We start from the raw sequence: 19113 nt of genomic DNA, 5'->3' as shown, positions 1-19113 counted from the left end.
CTGCAGTGAGTACGCATTGCGTGACACAGCCAGTTTATCTTTGGTAGGCGCCTTTATCATTGCCTTGATTTGCGACATAGCTTCTCTGACATAGCTTCTCATTGATAGGTGCCTCGGCCCTCGATAGGTGCCTTTCCCGCTCAGCGGTAGGCGCCTGGTCCGTGCTTCTTGTCGGAAGTTCGTAGGTTCCGTTGGTATTCAATTTGTCGCCCTTCTAACCTTCGGACGGGGATCAAGGGCTGAGACTTGAGATGTCGATCTCCTAAGGTACAGAACACTGAACCCTTGACCTATACTCGTAGGGACTATCAGGAAACAAATAAAACAATGATTTTAAAATGACATTAATAATGATAAATGGACCCGTTTTGAACACTTCGAGTGTCAATACCGAATACCACGAATCATTGGAGCGCGGGCAGGCACAATCTTTGCCTGCCGTTATTCCAGATTTCTCTGGAACTATTTGGGGAGCTCGAAATCGAACGCACCAATGTCCCATTCTGACGCCCAACGCCCAAACTTCATATGCCCCAGAATCGAAATATTCTTAGCGGAAATCGAACGATTGCGGCGCCGAGGTGGTGCCAGTGTGGATCATTCTCCTTTCATCCCCTCGTTGATTGGCACTCTATAGGCACCCACAGGATTCGTTGCAATGTTGATTGAATACAACCAGTCATTTCTGATCGTCGAATGTGTGGTCATCCGAAGTCAGCCTAGCAAGTACCGCTGTGTTCTTCTCCCCCCTATTCCATTCTGTATCGCTCCCTATGTCAGTGTTCGCGCATGGTTCGATATTCCCCCACACAACATAACAAATACTTGCATCAGCGCTGCTTTCCAGACTATAACTGGGAATATGGGGCCCAATGAGATGGCGGTCCGGCGATCTGATAGAAAAGTGCGAACATCATAATCGAGAGGATTCGGATCCTAGCAACATGAACTCGTAGACGACGAGGTTGTCTCTGCAATAGTCAATATTTGCATTTTCACCATATTTTGTACAGGACCGGACGGATGACAGACCTGACCCGAAACTGTTCAGCTTTGATGTCTTGATCGAGTTGGTCTTCGATTGATGCTCTGATAGGCAGTGCCCAAATGAGCGCTTGCATTGCGCGCCAATGGTATAATCATGCCCAAGGCTGTGAGGTCATCAATATCATCGGTTTCTTTAGAACACTTAGAACTGCGAAATAGGCTGTCGATGGCGGTTACTTGATGTTCCAACTTCCGGATGGGCAATGCCCTGCATAGGATAAATACCAAGCCATTACTACCAGCAGAGTGCCGAGCAGCCCTCCGCTTACCCTGCGAAGCATGTCTACAGCTGACAATCACGGGAGACACACCATGCACATTGGCAAGAGTCAGAAAAAGATCTCGCAACAGATCTACCGTTCAACCGAGGCGGAAGACTTTTCACATCTGCGACAGACCATCCAAGACGTAACGCAGGAGAGTCCCCAGACACGACACGACATTCTGGTGAAAGGTTAGTAGAACAAAATATCGAGATGGAAGGGTTTGTTCACTCGAAATGGTAGCTGCTGAGATCATTAAGCAGTTCGATAGAGACTATCGTTCTCTTCTTTCAGAACACGCGGCTTTGACCTCTACTGGTACCGCCAGCTCTCCCAGGCAACAACTTGCCTTCTATCCTGGAAGTGAGTTAGTATTTCTGAATTTCGGGAGATCTTGCTGACGACATGCTAGTGTCACAATTTGCTGGTGAGAGTTGGTCAGCGAACCATGGCCACCAAACTATGCCGATGCATCCACATACTCCACCTTCATTAGCACACAGCATGTATGCTGGACAGATCATGGATGATCCTACACAGAGCTATCCATATTTTACCTACCAATAATTGTGGTGATCACAGACGAGCGAGAACGCGGAGAGAGCTTATAAGACAAATATATCATCTCAGTCTTCGATACGAACTGAGATGTTCGAACGAGGGACTTAGTAACCTTATACGTAGTTAGCATAGTGATAGAAAGAAAATTTCGTAGCACAGGAATTGACACTTTATAACATACTATATGACGGCCGACGTCAAACCTCGTACTGTTGCGCTCGCAATCTCTCATTGTGACGTCTCCGGCTCGGACTTCGATCCGGAATCCAACAATAATTTGGCACTCGAACCATAGTGTAGCATTTTCTGGAAGAAGTACCACCTCTGCAAGTATAAAGACGTTCTATCAGATCACGCACGCCATTGAATAGGGGCGTATTGACTGATCAAACAAAATCTCATTACGATAAGCAATTCAAGATTCCCTCAATTCTCTTGTCAACCGGCTTAATCAACAGTCATTAGTGTCAGCTCATATCAAACCAGTATTATTAGCCATACCGACTCATTCTGCACGCGTAAACAACGGGCAGTTCGATACATAGGCACCGCGTACCGTGTAGCTCGAATCCAGACGCGTGATGAGGTTCAGTCAGGGAAGCGAAGGCCCTGGTGCGAGGGGTCTTTGAGTCGCACTAGAAAATCAAGCGTGGTCTATGAAATCTGGTCAGGAATGAAGATTTGATCGTCCATCAAGTGCGCGTCAAAGAACCAGCATATACCAGCCAGTTTTTGGAGGTTGCGTAATGCGACTTGCTGACCGTCTTTGAGGTCTACGCTGCTTCTCTCTTCATTCACTACACCATCACCAATTGACCTTGCTCGGCATCTCCTGTTGCACAAGAATTGACGGATGAGGACCTCACTAGAAAACAACCCAACCTGGTGCTCACAGAAATGCTATCTCAGGCGAAAGGGGTCAAAGACACAACCGAAACAAATGCCTTCCGAGCAAACAGGAAGGTGGGTAAGCAAACTCTGAGGTAACGATAGGCGTATTGCAATCAGTGTTGGGCGCTGATCGCTCTCCCAAAATGTCGTGGAGATTTTGCGGCGGTTGCGATAAAAAGAAAGTTGGCGGGATGACGAGAACAGGAACATGATAAGAAATGTGTACCAGCGACTGGTACGGACAGACGGAAAATCAGTCAAAGGTGACGTGGCTTCCTGTAGAATAGGTTCAGCATCATATTTGAAGGCTCTGCGCCCTGGACCAGCAAAAAAAGTTATCGTGCGACATTGAAAAAACCATCGACAGCGGCGATGATATACCATAAGTTTGACAAATAATGATATATCGGGGAATGTGGCAGCACACACGAACACTAATCTAGGGGGACGACCCACGCGACAGGGAGCGAGCAACACACCAGGAGATCAGAAGATAAACCCGGACCCAATGAGGAGTTGCCGATTCAAAACCTCGGATCAACCCATGAGCGACTTCGAATGAACGCCCATTTGATGATAGATAGTACTGATTACTTCAATGAAAATCAACACCAGCGAAAGCTGTGCACGTCGATAGTGCGGACCCAAGAAGAGATTAGAGGATGTCCGCAGCTGTCGGATCTTCGATAATAATATTCCATGGAACAGAGCTCGACATGTCTACCAGTCTACCTTGCAATGGCAGTGGTCGGAATAACTTCAACTAGCTTCCCGGTGCGTGTCCAAGACTCGATCATGTCATAGTCATAGCAGTGTGCACCAGTACAGCTATATCCATGCGGGAAAGAAGCATGTTGCCTTGGGACATTGCTAGTGCGCTGGCCGGATTTTGACTGGCATAACGGTCGCTCGCAGTTGAGATATCGGCGAGTTCGTTTCTCGACGGTCGAAGGATGGGGTCCATTCAATACTGGTATTGTTCAACAATTGCAGTGATAGTCGAGGACTTGTCAAGTCACATCTAGAAAGGTGCGGCAACACAAGTTGGAGCATGTGTCCGAGGCACGGGCATCTTCAGACTGGACATGTATGATAAAAGCATCCCGTGTCGAATGTCAAATGAATGCCGTGAAGAAAAACACCCAGTGCACGCACCTCTGCAGCTCAGCGCAAGACACCACGGCGAGTGACAACCTCTCTACCAAGTGCACTTCGACCGTGCTGAACACCACCAGCTCCCATTAAAATGACGTAGCTCGTTCAAGCACCACACCTATTCGAGAGTGTAAAAATCGTGATGGAACGGTATTCGCAGTCGCAGTTTTCCCCGATTGACACCGAATGGCCAGCGACTGTGGAGACAAGGCTGTTTTTCTGTGGGCTTGAAGAAAGGTTTAAGGCATGTTGTTGAAAAAAATGAACGAGGATCGCGATGAGGTAGGCACTGGCGGTGTTGGGAGATGGACAATTCATAGTAAGCGGTGATGGAGAGCTCATCGCCTGGCATAGAGAAATAGAGCAACTGCATGAAGTTAAAACCTAGGGCGAGCCATCCAATTAGCCAACTCGCATCAAATCTTCTCGATGGACATTTCTCTCCAGACGGAACAGAGTTGCCAATTGCAATTGGTATCGACATCAATATGATTTACGTACTCGTTGAAGCTGTGGTGCGTGTTGGAGAGGGCCAGGCCTCGACAGCTGGAGAAACAGACCGAGCTCCGAAGCACTGGGGTGGTAAAAGCAATGAATCTCGACCTAACCCTAAGACAGGCTCTATCTATGGACTCTGTGACCTCTGACACCTCCATCGGACCTCTGACACTCATCGCTGAAGCCCCTGGAGCCAAGCCTCCCTACTACAGCGTCACGGACTGCGCCTGCTGCTAACTAGTACTTCGCATTCCTAGTTTCCTCCAAATGTGTCACTAGTGGCACACGACGACGACGACCACACCAAGCACACTACGAAGCACAACGCAAGACAACTTCAACAGTTGCACAGCTTATTCGTATTAATTACAGCCATGGGTATCAATAAATTCCCCTTGAGACTATCGAGCTGCTCATGAAATACTTAATTAGGCTGATTTGCATTGACTGCTGACGGTGACTTTGTGGAATTACATGGGCTATCAACAGCAGAAGCAGAAACAATGGGCATCGAGGACGGCAGTCCGACGTGTTGCCCGCCGTAAATGGAGGTGAAGAAAGGGAGGGTGATACTCCACTACGAAGCTTCGGAGCAGGATGGCCAAACCGAGCGTCGTAGGGGAAGAACTCGGTCTAGGAACAAGCAGACGTGAAAAATTGTCAGTAGCATATACATAAAATAAAATGAACAAAACCATCAGGCTTGTCGCCTCCAAGAGGCGTGTTGGACCAGGGATGTAATGGTTCGCCGCGCCGCCGAGGGACAACAAAACGAACAAAAAAACTCACCAACCATCGTGCCGGCAGTTGTCCGTGCGTTCTGGGGGTGAGCGCACTGTGGTGATCACAGTCGAGCGGGAGCGGAGTAAGAGCTGAGAAAACAATGTATATCTCAGTGTCTAGAAGAAACTGGCGTAGCACAATGTAAGGTCATGTCTGGACAACGAGTAACAAAAATTCAAATTCAACTGAACCAAGTCACATGGTCTGGGAGATCCCGGATCACACAGATTCTTTCCCACACAGGCCACCTTGCTTACCCGCCGTGACCGCCATGTCATCCAATTCATCAAGCAACAGTGATGAATCTACTCGTTCCCTTCGTTCTCGTGGTACCATTGATCCAGTAGAACTGAAGAAGAAACAAAGCAAAAGAAAGCCTCCTGCCTCCTGGACACCAGAAGAAGAAACTGTTCTTGTTGAATTTCTGTTATCTCAGTTCTCTGCAAGTGGCGATGGAAATCCCAAGGGTACAACATTCACTGATGCTGCAAGTCTACTGAAGAAGAGATTCCCAAATGCATCTGGTGCTGAGAAGACAGCTAGTGTTTGTAGGAACAAGTGGCAAAGTGTATGTTATATGACCGTGTTGCCAGTGACTGGGGAAAACTCAAAGAATATATGCTTTGTAGCTCAAAGCAGCATATAACGCCGTCATAGATATCAAGAACACATCGGGATTTACATGGAGTGATGAGTATGGAGCCGGAATAGTTAGAAAGAATGACGATGTCTGGGATCGGTACACCAAGGTATGTACCAGTGTTGCCACTGCTGCACCTGGCACTACTAATAACGCAATCACTCAGCGACACCCTGCAGCAAAACCATACAAAAACAAGGGCTTCAAACATTTCAGTGCTATGGAGCAGATGACGCCAAGGATTTCAAAAGGATCGCATGTCTATCGACGACCCCCAGCGCCCACCAGCAATGACATCCCTCAGCCTACTCCTCCCCCCTTTAATCTCGACCAGCTTACCTCTGCGACCAAAGATGTCATCATGCAAGCCAGTGGTAGTGGGCTTCTTCGCACTCCTGGGCCATCAGCCACTTCCGGTGATCCCTCATCAATATCGCCCTCTACTCCATCTAGTTTCCTCGCCTCTTCTGCTGGTGGCTCAGCCCCCTCGTCTGTGTTGACGAGTGTTAGCCGCAGCGCAAAGCGCAAAGTCAGTTCTACACCCTCGATAATTGAATCAGAAACAAGCGCTCGAAAACGTTCATGCCGGCCGCTATCTGTAACTGCCCAGGCACAGAAGGATGGGTCTGAGACGATGAAGGAGCTTGCCGTTTATATCAAAGACTTCCTCCAAGCCCCCCAGGTGACTCAGGCGGCGTCATTTGACCCCCTTGCTTGTGCTGTTGTCTTGTTATCAGAACATAAGACTCTTACAGCGGATGATCAGCTTGAGATCGCAGACTACTTCGCGAGGGACAAGGCACAGGCTGTGATTTTCTCCAATTTTCCAGAGACAACTCGAGCTGCCTGGTTGGAGAAAACTCTCCGCAAACTCAAGTCTAACACAAGTCATGACGATGATGTAGTAATGGTATAGAAGTTCGAACTTGAAGGCTTGTAACCAGCGGTTCCATCGAGTGTAGTACTACTAGTACAGGCTATGACGATGTAATCTACCCTGGCAATGGAAGTCCTCGTTGCCTATGCTCATCGAGATAGTCATCCCACATTTCCTTTGCGATTCTCTCCCGCCGCTGATCTGCTCTTCTCCGTTCCACCGCATCAGCTGGTCCATCACCAAGTTCGCCTAATGCAACATCTTGATTAATTTCGAGAAGGTTTCCATCAGAATCGAGGTCAAAGTTATCAGGATGATACTTCTGAATGAAGTTGTGCAGTGCACATAGCGCTGCAGGGATCCGAGCCTGAATATCCATGTTATATTCAGGGACATGCCGCAAGATGCCCCATTGACGCTTCAGAACGCCAAAAATGCGTTCAATCACATTGCGAAGTGCAGAATGACGGTGGTTAAATAGTTCCTTGGCGTTCTGTGGCCTGTGTAGAATCCCGGTCAGACGCCGACTTGAAATAATAAAGGAAAGGTGATATTACTTGATATTGGCCTGTCGCCACTCTTTCAAATGATAACGGACACTCCGGTATGGAACAAGGAGGGCATCAGAGGTACCGAAACCAGCATCTGCAAGAAAGTATCGACCTTCAGGGATTTGTAGGTCATTCACGTGGGCGTCTGTCCACAGAGCAGCATCGGACATAGATCCGTCCCACCCACAGAGTGAATACAAGAAATTAAGATCAAAGTCGCAGATGAACAGACAATTTTGCGATAAAAAACCCTTGCGGTTGCGCATATGAAAGTGTTCCTCTGGCGGTACAAAAGCCTGGATATGAGTGCCATCTACCGCACCAATACACTGATCAAAGAATCGAAATCGAGGATCGTTGAGAATTTTGTCGGAAATTGGGTTTGTGTGAGTTGGAAATGTGATCTGGGAGCCGTAAAACGGATCTGATGAGAAGAAGAAAAGCATGCACTTGAAATATCTTGGAAAATAGATTAAGTCACTTGAAAAATAATGTCGAGACTACTATACCTTGTGACTGTGTCAGGGGAGCGCTGAAATCTCTCCCCAACAAGGCGAGATGATAATCCAGTGACACATGTATGTAGAAAAATGCCGAGCTGCTCCTCCACCGATACTCCATTGCGGGATAGGACAAATCCATTGCGGTGGAGAACATGCAGCAGTGCATTGAAAACATCGCAATCAACACCAAAGTTGTGCTGGATCCTGTCAGGATGTCCATCAATGAGCTCGTACACCCATGCTTCACCGGTGAGGATGGATGTATGATATGGGATGCGGACAGTTGGGGATAAAAACAGAAGCTGGTAGGTATTTATAATCTGCAATAGCATGGCTATGAGAATCATGGTCCAGCAATGCCGACGTTGGTCAAGTTGTTGTTGGGCTTCAAGGTCAATATCATGGTCCATATGTGCGAAGTGTTATCAATCAGAAGTCTCACCGACAAGGTGTGTGATCTGGGATCTCCCAGACCATGTGACTTGGCTCAGTTGAATTTGAATTTTTGTTACTCGTTGTCCAGACACGACCTAAAGTACCTGAGAAAACAATGTATCTACGTTTCGTTAGCGATCTGTATAGTAATAAGAAAAGCATAAACGGCTTACATCTCAGTGTCTAGAAGAAACTGAGATGCCCGTACGATGAACTCGACACTTTATACGAAGTCAGTATAGTAACGGTAAATGACGAATGGCATAGAGATAAAAGAAACTAATTTCGACAGCCTTGGCCGACGTCAATGCGTCGTCTCACTGTATGGACTGGTTGCGCTCGTCATGTCTCACTCTGACGTCGCTAGGCTTCCACCCGGTCCGTCGTCCAAACGTCCAGAGTCCAACACTCCCCCTCGAGCGCAATCCAGGCTCATCAAAGTTCTCAACCTTTGAAGGCGTGGGCGTGGGAGAGCCTTCGTGAAGGCGTCGGCGATGTTATCCTCGGTAGGGCAATAGGTGAGGCTGAAGGTCCCGTTTTTGACATGCGATCTGACGAAGTGGTAGCGAAGGTCGATGTGCTTAGTACGGGATTGGAACTTGTTGTTCGATGCGAGTGCAATGGCCGCCTGATTATCGCAGTAGATCGGTATAGGGAGAGTGGGAGGTTCATATAACTCTTCAAGGAGCAACTGGAGGTATAAGATCTCGCGCCCGACAGTAGTCAGGGCGATGTATTCGGCCTCAGCTGTCGATAACGCTATTATGGGCTGCTTACGTGCGCTCCAAGCTACGGGTCCACCATTGAGTAGCACGAGGTACCCGGACATGGAGTGGCGATGAGTGTTATGATCAGCGTTCACCAAATGGTAAAGGCTTAACACAACCACTAGGACTCGTCAAGGATAAGAGCAAGAGATGATATTGAGAGTGAACATCTGAGTCTACACTGGGTAGGAACGAAGAGGTTAAGTCTAAAGAGAAACTACGCTAACTATCCTACCTATATACATAACATTGAGTCGGAGATATCTGAGTCTGTAAATAATCAGCCAATGAGAAAAGAGTCGTACGATACTGCGCATGACGTAGGATGACGTCGCGATATATAAGCAATGATGTCAGAGACGGAGATTAAGTGATAGGAAGACATATAGTTCTAGCCCTGGGTGTAGGAGATCCGATCGGAGATGTGATTGGTGAAATGTGAAGTGGTGAAACTGTGACATGGTGATGATGTGATAATGTGAAAGGTAGTGGTGTCACGTGATCGGTTCGGGTATGAGACATAGCCGAAGGAAAACCGAGGAAAGAAAAATGATTCGTATTGGGAATTCGTGACAATGAGCCTGTGAGGCCCAGTCTGCGTCTACGTAGGCCTCTAGGCCAGTGTCGGAGCCGCCTAGCGTTATTCCATAGTTAGCAGTTCCCTTGAGGTAACAAAGTACACGCTTGGTTGCCTCCCAATGGGCACTTCCGGGGTTGCGCATGAATTGCGATAGTGTTGTGATGGAGAAAGCGATATCAGGACGGGTGCTGGTTGCGGCGTACATTAACGATCCAATCCCTCTCTGGTAGGGCACGTCCCGCATTGCCTCATGCTGGGCATGTGTCGCGGGCGACTGCGCATCCGAGAGGTCTGCGCCTGGCTCCATCGGTGTTTGGGTGCTCTTGCCTTCGGTGAGATAGAAACGCTCTAGAATGGTGTTAATGTAAGCCTTCTGGGAGAGAGTGATGGTATGTTTGACACGATTACGCTCGACTTTGAGTCCGAGGAGCCAGTTGAGCTCCCCGAGGTCCGAGATTTCGAAGTACTGGGTGAGTTCGTCCTCGAACTTCTGGATGTGGTGGAGATGCCTCGAGGTAATGGCCATATTGTCGACCAATACGGTGATGACAGTGTGTTCTTCTTCTGAACGCTTGAAGTAAACTGACTGGTCCACTTGCGAACGCGAAAACCCCATCTTCCTAAATGCCCCAGCCAATTCTTCTGACCACTCGAAACCCGCTTGCTTCAATCCAGGCAAGCTCCTCAACAGTCTCAACACCTTTCCCCCTTCTCCTTTCTTCAAATACCCAGGCGGCGCCCTCATGTAGATAGTCTCCTTGATCTCCGCATAGAGGTAGGCGCTCTTGATATCCACCTGGTGGATTTCCCAGTCCTGCTGGGCGGCCATGGCGAGCACTGTCCTAATGGTGGCCATGTTAGAGGTGGGCGCGAATGTGTGAAAGTAGTCTTGGCCATATTGCTGACGCTGTCCATTTGCAACCAGTCTGGCGCGGAGTTTGAGTTTCTGGCCGTCTGGCCCGCATTTCGTGGCTAGGACGAAATGGCAGGGGATTATGTTAGCATTCGAAGGTGTGTCGACGACTTCCCACGTTCCCAGCTTCTCAAGCTGACTAATCTCATAATCTATCGCTTCTTGCCACTCCACTGCGTCTGGGCCGTTTAAGGCCTGGCTTAAGGTAGGTTCCCCATCAGCTGCCGCAAGAGCAAACTGTTGCCAGTGAGTAATCGCCTCTTCATCCACAAAGTCTGAGTCTGTAGGTTCAAATATGGACTCAGCTGCTAGTGCGGTCTGGCCCTCATTGAGGGCTGCATAGTAGCCTGGGGGTGGATGAACGCGGGTAGATCTTGGTGCAGGTGGCATTTGGGGTCGAAGGGATGGTCTGATGGGAGTGGTGGGAGGTTGGGGAGGAGAGGTGGCCTGAACAGGTGCGTCTCCACTGTTTGTGTTAGCGCTAATCGGTTTGGACTCCCCCTCGTTCAGGGTATCCTCGCCTACCACGACTGCCATGGGCGCAAAGGTCACATTGCGCTCCACGGAAATACGGCGTTTCAACGGCCAGTACACTCTATAGCCCTTGCTCTCTGCGTCTACACCCACAAATACAGCCTCTTCCGCTCTAGCCTCAAGTTTCCCCGCGTCCTGCACATGAACATATATGGTGGTGCCGAATTCATGTGCATCACTAAGGTTTGGCTTCTTGCCATGTACCAGTTCATATGGTGTCTTCCCCAGGATCGCCCTAGAAGGTACGCGATTCTTCAACCAAGTAGCGTAGTTAATCGCCTCGGCCCACAGGTACTTCGGGAGATCCTTCGCAAGCAGCATGGCTCGGGCGTGCTCGACAAGGGTACAGTTGAGTCGTTCGGCAACACCGTTCTGCTGTGGAGAGTCATGCACGGTAAGCTGGCGTTCTATTCCTTGGTCCTGCAGGTACTTATTAAACTCAGCGCTAAGGTACTCGCCGCCTCGATCCGACCGGAGCTTAGTGATGCGGGCGTTAGGGTGCTGACGTGAGACATTCGCCTCATATTGCTTGAACGCGGTAAGTGCTTTGCTCTTGAGCTTCAGGAACTGGACCTTCGTCTCTCGGGAGAAGTCGTCCGTGAAACTGATATAATAGGAACAGCCACCTAGGCTCGCGGTCTGCGCTGGACCCCACAAGTCCGTGTGGACAATTTCGGCATAGGTAAGCGCTCGATTCTTCGACTCTTCGGGAAATGGCTGACGGGTGGCTTTAGACTTGGTACACGCATTGCAAAATTCGGGCGTCAATGACGGATACAACTCCACTCCTTCAACCAGACCCTTCTCGACCATCTGCTTAACTGCAGTCTGGGAGATATGGCCGAGAACGCGATGCAACTCGCAAATGGTAAGCTTCCCTTTTGCGGTGTTTGCTCGCTCCAGTCTGACGACTGACAACGCTATAGAGACCCTCCACCTGCAGTATCTCTGCTATGACCTTGCGCTTTGGCCCAGGTGAGAGTATCCTGCACATTTTCCCTTCAAAATGAACAGCTAAGCCCACAGCGGTTATCCGATTCGTGGAAATGAGTGTAAAGGCCATCCTTGGCGCATAGAGTGCGCTTTTCAGCGTTACCGATGTGTGCTTATCACCTAAAGGCAAGTCTATCCTCACATCACCCCTTCCTATAGCACTAATGGCAGATCCATCCACAGTGTGAACGTCCTGCGGGGCAATCGGCACGAAGTTGGTGAATTTTGAACGGTCGGGGCAGAAATGGGAAGTCGCGCCGGAATCCATGATGGCGCCTCGACAGTCTAGTGGTACGTCGAGCTGCTTTGCTACAGCTGCTAAGTCTGATGTCACAAAGGCGTACTCATCTGGTGTTTCGTTCTGCGCTGCGGCGTTAGCGGCTTGCTTTGGTGAGCGATTCCCTTTCTTCTTTTGGTTAGGCCCTTGACCTTCTTTCCCGCCTCCTGGCCTCCAACAGTCCATTTTATAGTGACCTTTACGGTCACAGTTAAAGCAGGTAATGTTGGGGTCAGTTTGGGTGGAATTGCCCGATCCTCGGGGCTTATTCTGGCCAGCCTTAGCAGATAGCGCGGAGTTGGTGCCCTTTTTCATAGGGCGACGATCTGTAAGTAATCTGTGCTCATACTCCTCACTGACGACGCTGATAAGTTCGTAGGGGGTAAGGGGCTTCTGGGCAATTTTAGCCGCTACGTTGATCGACGATAGCAAGGGACGATATGATTCGGGAAGGGAGCCAAGTACTATGGCATAGAAGTCGCAATCTTCGATGTCGGCACCCATGCTAGCAAGGGACTCGCGTAATCGGAGGAGCTCACTAAAGTGAGTCTTCACGTCTCCGCTCTCCTCACATCTCATATCCTGCAGACGTCGACGAAGGTCAATTTGGACTAGTTCGGTTTTGCCTTTGTGGATATCACAGATCTCCTCCCAGATCTTCGTGGCGCCCTCGAGCTTCTGTACGCGCAGAAGGAGTCAATCCATGATCATACTGAACATCTGCTGCCTTATGAGTGAGTCCTTTTGAAAGTACTCATCGTTCCTTTTATCTAACTCTTCTATATCCGCTTCTGTAGGTGTTGAACCGTCTGGTTTCAACAGCTTGCTCGTATCGGGATCGATTTTGAACGGGGCAGGCTTCACTGCTCGGCCGTCAACATAACGCATCAATCCTCTCGCACCAATGGCAGTCAGCATTCGTTCCTTGTAGGTGATCCAGTTGCTACCATCTTCGGCTAGCTTCGGGACACTGAACAACGTTGAATTGGTACTGGGCAGTGCAGGTTCCATAGCCATGACAGGGCTCATAACCTGTGGTGATCACAGTTGAGCGGGAGCGGAGTAAGAGCTGAGAAAACAATGTATATCTCAGTGTCTAGAAGAAACTGGCATAGCACAATGTAAAGTACCTGAGAAAACAATGTATCTACGTTTCGTTAGCGATCTGTATAGTAATAAGAAAAGCATAAACGGCTTACATCTCAGTGTCTAGAAGAAACTGAGATGCCCGTACGATGAACTCAACACTTTATACGAAGTCAGTATAGTAACGGTAAATGACGAATGGCATAGAGATAAAAGAAACTAATTTCGACAGCCTCGGCCGACGTCAATGCGTCGTCTCGCTGTATGGACTGGTTGCGCTCGTCATGTCTCACTCTGACGTCGCTAGGCTTCCACCCGGTCCGTCGTCCGAACGTCCAGAGTCCAACACGCACATTGTCGTTGGGGCTTGGCGTTGGGTGGATGCGGGGAACGTGCATGGTGACATAGTTATTGAGTGTGCCGGCGATGTGGACGCTGGACTTTCTGCCGGCACTTGCCGAGGGTCAAGCTCAACATCAAAGTCAAGCTCAACACATCAAAATCAAAATCAAAACATCATAGTAACGCGGAAGACATTCCAACATCTAAGCTCAAGTCAAGTTTCGCAAAGCCAAAAGCGAAAAAACAATTTGTCCAGTACGGTCCCTTATATTGGGGTGGCCATGATGAGTTTCGTCGATTCCAGGATGGTCATATTACGGAGAGCGTTGTTTGGGAAGTCACAACGTCCGATGAGCGTGCACATATGTATCTGACGAGCAACGCGAAGCCAAGGCCTCCCAGGAACCGGTCATTCATTCGTGGGCCCCCGACCCCACTGTCGTCATGACGTTCATAGTTCCCTCCGAGTCTGCGGAGATGATCATGCATTCTGGCTCAACTTTTCTCGCCTAACGAGTAGCAACCCCTTTATGTTCGCACTGGAAGGTTCAGCCTATAAAACACCTGCCTACTACTATGGCTTTGCATTCCCTTCCCATGTTTACTTCACACTCCATCATCTTTGCGCTGCTCAGCTTCCTCGCTGGTGCCAATGCGTGTGTACAGTGTCCAGCCACAGTGAAGGTCGATGGTAGTGTCATGAACCTATACTATAGCTACCCAGTAAACCAGCTCACATTGTGCATGTGCGTCACACCCACACGTCTTCATTGAACAAAGTAACTGACAGGCCGGCAGTTACAATCTACAGATTAATTATGGGGGCGAGACTAGCGATGGCACAGTAATATCCTGTAATTATTACACGGTAAGTGCTATCTGGATATTGTACTCCTCATTGTTCTCGGTTGACGTGCTAGCGATGGCATCAGGAGAATGGAAAGTTTTCAGATGGGAATAAGTCTTGTCCGCGTACAATAACTATGAAGGATGACTGCTGAACGTGATGTGAAGAGGTGGGGGTGATGAGACACCCAACAGGAGGAGCAATGTGCATCTGCAGATAGTCGGGTGTATGCCAGTACTTAGTCACCATCTGTTACGAGAATTGCCAAATAGTCTTGTCTTGCCTCTGCTAGTTGCATCATGCCAACCCTCTATTAGAATACCCCCCCAAGTGATGATAAGTACTTACAATCATCCCGGACATCAGCCTACCAATGCCATGGTAAACAATGCTGTTTTTGATACTCCTTCGAAATACCTCAGACCTCACCATCTCACAGCGCGCCTGTGATTCACCCATCATTACGTGTCCTTGCCCTGCGTGGTGATGGCGAGCCCAATGCATACCACTGTCTCCACCGCCCGTCGGCAATGTCCGTCTTCTTCTGCGTAGGCAACACGATGGTGCAAGACCCTGGGATGGCCTAGTCCCAATCCAGACAAATTCCTGGGATCCGAAAGTCCCAGGCCGGACAAAAACGAGGGGTTTGGCACGGGAACCCAGATCCTCCGTACGAATAAACTGAGTATGTGTTGGGGTCCGAGGTCTGGTCAGGATGGCACTGCTCTCATGCGCAGAGCAAGAATATTGTAAAAGGACACCTCACAGTGTGATAAGCTAAAGGAAGATCGATTTTAGCTTATCACTCTCTTCCTCGCTTTCGGTTATTTACCTTTCCTATCGCTCTCGGCTCTTTCCTTGCGTATAACCCCCGGCATAGCGACCGAGATACCATGAATTAATGAACAAGCGCATGCCACGTTGAGGGGGAGGAGTTGACAGGGACCTGAAGCGGCAAGAGATCGGTCTATTGATACGTCACAGTGGGCTCGTGCATATCACGATTGGCCTCGCTGAGCGCTTCAAGAACCACGTAGCTCCATAAAGTGCATCTGACCAGACTCATCTTCGTTCTTCCTGAAACCCACCCACCCTTCGTCCTTTTCGAGGTCCTGCAGGGGTGCGGCGTGTTGATCGTGCTACAGTGACGGGAGATTTGGTGCGCTGCGGTGACGGTGAGACTTGACGTGCTACGGTGACGTAGAGACTTGAAGCGCTAGAATGGCTCTCGACGTTGGAACAAGGTTGTGATGTCCGTATTTCCTGCGCAGGTTTTGCATCTCTTGCTTACGCTTATATGGAGACGTCAGGTACGCCCATCTATGAGCAAAGGGTAGACTGGTTAGTCGAGAAGATCTGCTGAGCATATACTGTAGTTACTAGATTATCTGCGCAATTCGTGCATTGCTGGAACTCCCGGAACACCCTCTTGCTAGTTGATATGGCTAATTATCTTGAGGTAAGGTATTAGCTCGCTAGGACTGGAAAACCATAGTTGGGAGAGAGGAAGTAGGGATGAACAAGTGCCCGGTATTCCGCAGTTTGTAATGGGAATTAAGTGACGTCTGTAACACAGTCCTTAGAATTCTCGATCGTAGGAGCGTACTCAAACAAGCGAGGCAACTTAAAAGTTGCAAACAGCTTTGTGTTTCGAGGCGCATCGTCACTTCGGGTCCATGCTTCATCTGCACTTGAACAAATTTGAGAGAGATCTAGATGAATCGTTGCTGGTGGGCCACGGGAAATATCTGTAGGGATGCACACGAGTTGCAATTGCAAGTGGTCGTTGTTTACAGACATTTGGCACAACCTTCTGTTTTCAACAACCTCAAACATACTCTTCGAAATTGCTTTGAAAGGAGACCTGTTGCGCCCCCACAATCACCGGGCTTACTAGTACATGAACGGCACAAATCATTTAACATCATGTGCATTGTCATGTGGGATGCACGAGGCATGGTTATAATTACACCACCTCACTATCACCTTAAATGCTAAGATCTTCGGTGCACGAAGGCAGCGAAGTTGTATGTATCCCGATTCTCTGTCCAAACCATGCTAATTTTACTCCAAAAACCAATCTTCACATTGCAGTAGTATGGGTGGGCGCCTTTCAGTTAATTATACTCCATCAGACGCGTGTAGAGAAATGCGGGTCTCTCTTCGCTTTAAGACTATATCTTATTAAACTCGGAGCTTCTGCAAGGGTTTTAAAGCGACGCTCTCACTGTCTCTTCATGTCTTATCCTGCGATGCCCAAGACTGACGCTGCTACACTTGGCTCGTCTGATCCCACGTCAGCCATCGACAAATCCCTAACATGGTGGGATACGCTTTCGGTCTTGTGGGCCGCGCTTTCGACCACCGCTCTAAGTAGATGTTGGCCTGTGTTGATTTGCACCGGCATCTGGTCGTCCGCACTATGTGTGCTTAATCACTATACTCATGGAAAACTGTCCATTGAGGGGACTCTGATCACAGTGTAAGGTGCCCTGGGTAGTGGAATTATCTTCGACTAATATTTGCCACAGGTTCGGTACCGTCTTAGGTTTCGTCTTATCTTTTCGGACGTCGTCCAGTTTTGACCGCTACAACGACGGTCGAAAATACTGGGCCCAGATAGTGTTCAACTGCCGCGTCTTTGCTCGGACTGTGTGGTTTCATATCCCAGGTGCACATGTTCTCTTCTTCTTGGCAGGGGTCGCTCAATCAGATCACAGATAACGCCATCTCGGTTCCAACACGGGACTGTCCTATTTCTGCTGAAACCATCGAAGAGGACGAAACGAAAACCTTGATTGAGAAAAAGACGGTGGTGAATTTACTCGAGGCATATGCCGTCAGCGTCAAGCACTACCTGCGAGGGGAAGACGGAATTTACTATGAAGATCTATATCCACTCGTCCCCTTCCTCGCTTCATGCCATTACTCGTTTCCTGCTATCATCCCTTCTGCGAATGACCCAAAGTTGCGCCGTAGGCTGAACATCGATTATCGTAGTCGCGATGCATCAGCATCCTCTGGACCAACAACCCAAGCACCTGCTTCCCCGAACCACTTAGCGGCCGTGCCTGAACCTCTTATAAGACCTACCAATCAAACGTTCGGAACAAACAGCACCAACAAAACCATCGCACCGCCTTATGATGAAGAGTCTCTCCAACCCGCCGAATCACCTCCTAGGAACTGCTGGCGATCAGCGTATCCATTCCCGTTTTTCTTTTGGCTCTGGGGAATTCTAAAGAAACCTTCATGCAAGCTTGGAGAGGAGGCTGCACATCAAGATTGTCCCTCCATCAAGAATAACGTGCCATTAGAGATATCTTTGTACTTGGTACGTATGTCGCACCATGCACGGAAATTATCGGGGCCTCATTCCGAGCCTTAAAGACTTCTTACATTTCTACACTACAATTCCGTGGAACTGTGGACCAAGCAACTTTAAGTACGTTTTTCCGTAACTATTGTACACTATCACCGATAATTCTGCTCACAGGTTTGCTTTATGCAACGCTCAATGAGCTCGTGGATGCCCTGACTGGGTTGGAAAGGATCCTTACCACTCCAATTCCGGTGTCGTGCGTGATCGCTAGACCTCTGCTGCCTCTGTGATTTCTCATTCCTCACTTAGTTACTCATTGCACCTCTGGATGGTTACAATGGTTTATTGTGCAACTTTGGTATGTAAGAGTGTTTCTTTCCACCTGCAGCTAGCTAATGTCGCTATACGTGACAGCCCTTCCAGCTGTGGTCCACGCTTGAATGGTTAACCATTCCAGCGTCTATAATCGCCGTAAGTTGCATTGCGAATCCCCTTGTGTCGCCTTGTCTCATTTGACTGCCCAGAGCTTTGTTTTCTATGGATTTGTCGTTGCCGGCGAGGAAATTGAAAGTAAGTTCTGACGCTAGCATGTTGCGCTCGTTTATTCATCATATCGTCTTAGATCCTTTTGGCAAGTTGTCCCGTTCTGAATGACCGAGATTAGTCTTATTGTCATCTATCTCATAATAGGCTATGACAAGAATGACTTGGTGCGTTTATTTTCGCATCCGGAGATGTATTGACTCATCAAGAAATGTAGGACATGTGTCATTTTGTGCAAGATATCATACGTAAGTTTTATTTCTGTCTGAAGTTTATCCCTCTCACTCCGTCCGTCCAGGGAAGGAACTTCATGCTATTACAGGCACGCCGGCCCCAGACCCAGCCATATGGGCGTTCTCAGCCGAGAACGATTTTCTTGGGACCCATTTGAAGGGCAGTCCGAAGGAAACACCGTCTGCCTGGCTTGACAAGGGAAAGAGGGATATTCTCAAAGTTTTGTATGGGTAGGTCGTGCATAGCCATGTTGACGCCAGTGATAAATTGACTTCTCCGTAACAGTACCAAACACAGGTCTTTTACTGTGTAGTAGGGCGCTTGGGAGCCGAAGGGTGAATTAACAGAGAAGTTACGTCTGGATAGTTAATTGTGGTACCGTGTTATATTTGCGATGTACTTAGTCCAATCTCATGAATAATTGTTGGTTTTGTGGAAACGTATAACTCCCTATGCGTTGAACTACACGCT

General features: G+C 48.7%; 2 protein-coding genes across 2 annotated transcripts; both read left to right on the top strand.

Annotated features, from left to right (window-relative positions):
- The first annotated feature begins 1275 nt into the window (after positions 1-1275).
- On the top strand, positions 1276-2138 carry EDB91DRAFT_1155830 (uncharacterized protein). Its single transcript, XM_041319607.1, has 3 exons — positions 1276-1501; positions 1554-1673; positions 1723-2138. Exons 1-3 carry the CDS (start codon positions 1327-1329, stop codon positions 1875-1877), a joined length of 450 nt encoding a protein of 149 aa, XP_041173276.1. The 5' UTR covers positions 1276-1326; the 3' UTR covers positions 1878-2138.
- Positions 2139-16415: 14277 nt separating this feature from the next.
- EDB91DRAFT_1227358 (UPF0187-domain-containing protein) lies at positions 16416-19078 on the top strand. Its single transcript, XM_041321004.1, has 14 exons — positions 16416-16570; positions 16638-17025; positions 17075-17214; positions 17264-17877; positions 17934-17988; positions 18040-18121; positions 18175-18223; positions 18280-18336; positions 18390-18435; positions 18488-18496; positions 18556-18575; positions 18626-18656; positions 18707-18872; positions 18928-19078. Exons 2-14 carry the CDS (start codon positions 16781-16783, stop codon positions 18953-18955), a joined length of 1542 nt encoding a protein of 513 aa, XP_041173275.1. The 5' UTR covers positions 16416-16570; positions 16638-16780; the 3' UTR covers positions 18956-19078.
- Positions 19079-19113: the final 35 nt, after the last annotated feature.

This window comes from Suillus paluster (genome assembly GCF_016628075.1).
Source record: "Suillus paluster strain FC165 chromosome Unknown EDB91scaffold_67, whole genome shotgun sequence".
In the NCBI taxonomy this organism is placed as follows: Eukaryota; Fungi; Basidiomycota; class Agaricomycetes; order Boletales; family Suillaceae; genus Suillus; species Suillus paluster.
Note: the sequence above shows the minus strand (reverse complement) of the source record. Positions and strands in the feature narration are given on the sequence as shown.